Source organism: Triticum aestivum, chromosome 7A (genome assembly GCF_018294505.1).
Source record: "Triticum aestivum cultivar Chinese Spring chromosome 7A, IWGSC CS RefSeq v2.1, whole genome shotgun sequence".
NCBI classification, from domain to species: Eukaryota; Viridiplantae; Streptophyta; class Magnoliopsida; order Poales; family Poaceae; genus Triticum; species Triticum aestivum.
In genome coordinates, this window is record NC_057812.1 from 640,945,067 (window position 1) to 640,950,737 (window position 5,671).

A 5,671-nucleotide genomic window follows, 5' to 3' on the forward strand; every position below is an offset into this window, starting at 1 on the left:
GCATGCCCGCTCGCTCTACTGTTCTACAAGGGTGATGCCACCACGGTGGAGAAAAGGGCGGCACGAGGAGCCTGAGAAGAGTGTTGGCCGGCGACAGATAGGTCGTCGTGCAAAAGAGACTGGAGGCGGGGCTGGGCGGGGCGATGTCGTCCACATCTAGGACCATCGCCACCGTCCATGGTGCGGACGCGGAGGGTAACGATGGTGGGAGCCATCTGTTGGCCACGCGAGACACCTGGTGGCAGATCGAGGTCTGGGACGATGACTTTTACGGGGAGAGATATGCAATCCGGGGGGGGGGGCATCAAACGTGTGTTATTGGGTAGTGGTTATTTTTTTCTTTTCAGTTATATTTTTGTTCTGTTTTTTATGAGCTGGGATCGGAGGCTAGGTCTGTCACGCGAGGATGTATAAGGGAAGTTGAACCATTGCGAGGTTGAATGAAAACTTCCTTTTTTATGAGGCGGGGATGGGAGAAGCGATGGGTGGGACCGTGGGAGTAGAGATAGTACATGGGGTGGGGTGAGGAAGGAGGTCGAACCATCACCACGACTGCAAATTCCCTTTAGTAGTAGAGATTTTAGTCAAAAATTAAAAATTGCCTAACAAATTCAGACGGACGGAGCACCACTAGTTAGATCAAAAACCAAATCTGAACAAAAAGAACACATAAAATGAAAAAGACAGAATAAACTGCTACTCTCTCTGATCCAACATAGACGCACGACACTTATTTTGAATTGGAGGGAGCAGTCATCATGGTCTTCACAAAATGGAAAAGAGAAACGGTGGATTAAACTCCAGTTTACCAACTGCTTCCAAACCCGACACCTAGGTAGCCAGATTGGCAGCCAGCTCCTTAAGGAGAGAGGGGCAGCTCCTCATCAGATGCTCAAAGCCATCGCTGGCCGTGAGTGCTTTGAAATTGCCGAGAGACGCAAGGAACTTGAAGCATGCGTCCTTGAGCGCCCCACAGCCATGCTGCTCGGCCAGCGCCCATATGGTCGCCACCGTGCTCGTGTCGATGTAGCTGCGCAGCGTGTCCTCACACATCAACTTCAGCCTCCCCAGGTTGAATCTGTCCGCCACCACAAGCAAATGCTGAGCCATCACCGCCGCGTCTCCCGCGTCTATATGCGGCAACGAGTCGGTGTAAACAAAGTGCAGCATTGCCTTGAACACTTTAGCTTCGATGCCGTCCAACCGGACGCTGGCGTCCGTCTTCTCCTTCATCGTACCGAGGAGCTCGGCCTTGAAGACCGAGGACCGAGCTGCGAGCATGCACCTGTGGGCGGGGAACTTCTCGTCCCCAACCTCGAACGTGACATCCGCCCCGTCCCCGGAGGAGAGGAGCTGGCCGAGATGCTGGAGCACGTCAGGCGGTGGCACGACGACGGGGGCCGGGATGGTTTCCGTGAAGATCTCCTTTGCCATGGTAATGACACACCTGACAGTGAAGACGTCATCCTTCAGGCAATCAGCTGATTCCTCCAGTTCTTTTTTCTTGATGAACTGCCAGAAACCATACGATCCACTTTGTTTGGAGAAGGTGCACGTGTTGCTGGCTTTGCTGTACGCTGACACGGGGTTCCCATCCTGGTCGAGCAAACTGATCTCGAACTGCACGTTGATTGTGTTGACGTCGGCGGGGTCGAGGCAGAGGTAGATTGATATCCAGTCAGGGTAGCCGGAGTAGCCGTCGGGGTAGTACTGGAGACGCCAGAGACGGCCTCCGATAGAGAACAACTCGGACGTAATGCAGGAACCGTTGCCGAGCCCCTTGGCCCCGGAGTAGCCGTCTATCTTGAGATCGTGCGAGCCGGAGACCGGCACTGCCCGCGCGACAATGGCCGACGCGCTCCGTGTTGGCTGCTTGCCGCCGCTGGATGACGACGAAGAAGAGTTGGCCATGACAAACCGAGTAGCTGCTGTCTAATTGCGACGAGGGTGGCGTGGTGGGGTGGGGCGGTCTCCTGGAGAAGCGAGATCGATTGATCTTGGCAGATCGGCCTAGAGATTTATGTAGGGAAAGCGAGCCCAGAAGCGGCCGGATGAGAATGAATCCGAGGAGCCACGCACCAGTGGCGCGTGCTGCTGCCACCCAATACTAATCAGTCAGAGTAATGAAGAAAAAGAGGATGAGGCCAGCGGGCGTGCCTCGATCGCGTTACCGATGAGGTAGTAACTGCGTGGCCTGCCGCTTCTTCGTTTTCCCTCCCTGTCAGACCTCAAGGCGGGAGCGACTAGAAAGGCAAATTTTCATGGAAAGTAGGCCGTAGCTACCACGATCCGTGGGAGATCAAATTGTCATCCATCTCTACTCCATATAGTGTAATCAAATTCGTGGGAGTACCACTGAAACTTTGCTCACATATTCAAATACTCCAGATTACAAAGTACTATAGTACTGTATAGAAACTTACACAAGGTACAGATTTGCCACTTCAGTCAAGTGACCGTCAGTTGACCATCCAGTGATTGTTGAAAAGACGTTTTTTCTAGGACGCTGATAACTGCCACATGTGTGGGCGTTCAGGAATCTGCCCACACGTTCTGTGTGGTGCCTAAGAGGACCAGCCCACACGTCTGTGTGTGGGCAAAACAACTAGCGCCCACACGCCTCTTTTTTTCTTTCCCAGTCCCTCTTACACGCGTGCGTGTGGCTGAAATAGATAACGCCCACACGCCCGGTACGTCAGACCTCGTATCTCGTGGTACCGCACGCCCCACGTGACACTTTACTGCGCGCCCCGCAGTTGCCATGGGTCGGACCCTCGTCCATGTTCGTTTAAGTGCAGTTGCCATGTTGCTGAACTACAGTTGCCATGTCGGACAACTACAGTTGCCATGTTTGCTCAACTTCGGTTGCCATCTCAGGTCAAAGTTGCCATTTTTTGGACAACTACAACTATTGCCATATGTGGTCTGGTCTACTGCAGTTGCCATGATTTCAAAACTTTAGGAGTTGCCATCTACTAACACTAGGCAGTTGCCATGTAGCGCTACAAGAAAAGGCATGGCAAAAAACATGTTCGGGTAAAAGAGAGAGTTGTCATGTGCTCAGAAGCACGCTAGGGCAGTTGCCATTTAAAAAGAAAGAGTTGCCATATGCTTACGTGCACGCTAGGGCAGTTTGCCATGTATCATGCAAAACATATGGCAACTGACATGTTCGGGTAAAAAAAGAGAGAGTTGCCATCTGCTTGCAATCACACTAGGGCAGTTGCCATGTACACTGCAAAACGCATGGCAACTGGCAGCTTGGGTGTGGGAGAGGAGGCGGGCGTGTGGGCGAGATGGCAAACACCCACACACCAGCCCTTGTGCGTGACTGAAAACTGGTGTGTGGGCGAACTGCTAAACGCCCACACACCGGCGCTCCGTGTGGTAAAACGAATGTGTGGGCGACCTCTCTTACACACCACACACGCGAGTTGTTCTACGTGGCATACAAAATCAGCTAATTCGTGCCAAGATTCGTGCAGAAGTTACTGGACGGTGACGGAGGCGTGTGGGTGAGTTGGCTAACGCCCACACATGTGGACATTAACATTTCCGTTTTTCTATAGGTGATCTACCATGCACATTAACATGAAATCCACAGTAACATGTCATGTACATGACCTTCAAAACCACACAAGCCGAAAACTTTTGATACTAAAAAAAAATAACTAGCAGGCACAAACAGATGGTCCAACCAGGATCCAAACGTAACACTTGCAGAAGATTCCCCAATCAGCAAAGAAAAGAAGAAACCTCTTATGCAAGATAAACATACTCCCTCCATGTCATAATATAAGAGCGTTTGAGGGAGTAGTAGATTAACGCACATGCATTTGATCATCATTGCCTAGCTTATTAAAGCTAATAAGATGGTGACAGCACAACTTGATAACAAGATCACAGCATCACAAAGACACAGATGAGTCCATAACATAGATGAACCCCAGATTAATTACATAGATAGATAAATAGACCGACGATACAAAGCAAGCACAGCATTGGTGAACCGGCCAGGCCTAGTAAAGCACAGCATTGGTGAACCGGCCAGGCCTAGTAAATCCTCGATGATATCATTTGGATTTGAGAACAGATTCAAATTGCTCTTGCAGAAGCCTCTGGGTAGCCTTGGCATTCTCGAGCCTAGGCAAAACCCTTTCGACCATGAACTTCTCGTGCTTTGCCTTCTCCTCCTCATAAAAGGCTGCAAACTCGGCTTCCGAGACCGGTTCATCATCATCATCGGAACTGTCCACCTCGAAGTCTGCTCCTGCAACTTCGATAGCCTGCACTGTAGTCACTGGAACGGTAAGGGCAATATCTTCCTCGCCGTGCCCGTCAGTCGGCACCTTCCTTTTGGTGGAGCAGATCTTCAGCGAACACTCATTCTCCCCTGTGACGTCCTTCATGCTCTGGTTGGTGCACTGCTTGAACTGAAACTCCTTGCCGGCGAAAGCCACCGGCGCCGCAATCGCCGTGCTTGTGGTGGTGCACGGCTTCAGCGATAAGCCTCCCATGTTCTTGGTCTTGCTGCCGCCTCCGTGGCTGCACGGCTTCAGGGCAGACGCGCCGCTACCGGCGTGACCCACCAGGGCATCCTCCTCCTTCTCATCTGCGACACGTCTGGCACCGCCGCATGGCTTCAGCGAGAAAGTGTGACGCCCCGAGACCGATGCTCGAGAAGACTTCCATGTGTTCCGGGTTTCGCCGTGTGTTTCATTTGTGCCCGCCCTTTTATTTGTGCATTGCATCATGTCATCATGTCATCATGTCATAAGTCTTTTTGCATCTCAACTAAATAAATGGCATGGATCTTTGATCCATTTAAACCGAGGGAATTCACAGGATGATTCTCTTTACAACATATTCTCTCGATATTTAGAGAGCTATATTAAATATTCCAATAATTTGGATTCACCCATAAACACACTTGCAAAATAATTCCGTGTCTTTTCTGCTTCAAGTTTGGTCTCCAAACTTTGCCCTAAATTCTTTCTTCACTTTCCGGAGCTTTACCAAAATTCTCAACATTTTTGGACACTCCTAAAACCTCGTCCTAGTTCAAACCCATCTAAATTAAATTCAAATGAGTTTGAATTCTTATCATTCGATCTTGCCACTTCTAATTTTCTCGGACCAAAAATATTGTTGTGAGTCCAAGAAAATTTACCGCTTGTCCAAATTCTTCTTCAACCTTCTCCTCTGTCCTTTTTCCTTTCTTTTAGTTCTCTGTTTTAAAAAAAATCAAAGGAGTGGGGGAGAGAGAGAGTAGCCCAGATGGCCACTTGGGCCTTAGTCCAGGCCGGCCCGCTTCCCAGTCCCGCTCTCTAACCCTAGTACCGCAGCCCGATCCCCACCTCCCATCTCTCCCTCCTCTCGCTAACCTCGCGCCGCCACGAGAGGATGCACGCGCCCGATGCCCGCATCCCGATCCCCATATCCCTCTCGATCCCTAGGGCTGCCCCCACATCCCTCGTTCCTCTCCTCGATCTCCCTCGAACCCCTCCTATGGCGCTGCCCTTGCCCCGAGCTCGCCACTGCTGCGCTACTTTGCCATGCGCCAGCGCCGCACCGTTGCATCCTTGCTGCACACCGCGCCCCTGCCTCCTCGACCTTCCCGGAGCACCAGTTGACGCCGGCGCTCGCCTTCCTCCGCCCCGCGGTCCTGTCC

The 5,671-nt window shown here is 51.5% G+C and overlaps 1 protein-coding gene across 1 annotated transcript; it reads right to left on the bottom strand.

Moving 5' to 3' along the window:
- Positions 1-831: 831 nt before the first annotated feature.
- Positions 832-1,911, bottom strand: LOC123153628 (BTB/POZ and MATH domain-containing protein 2-like). The gene has a single exon (XM_044572657.1). It carries the CDS (start codon positions 1,909-1,911, stop codon positions 832-834), a length of 1,080 nt encoding a protein of 359 aa, XP_044428592.1.
- Between the last annotated feature and the right edge of the window lie 3,760 nt (positions 1,912-5,671).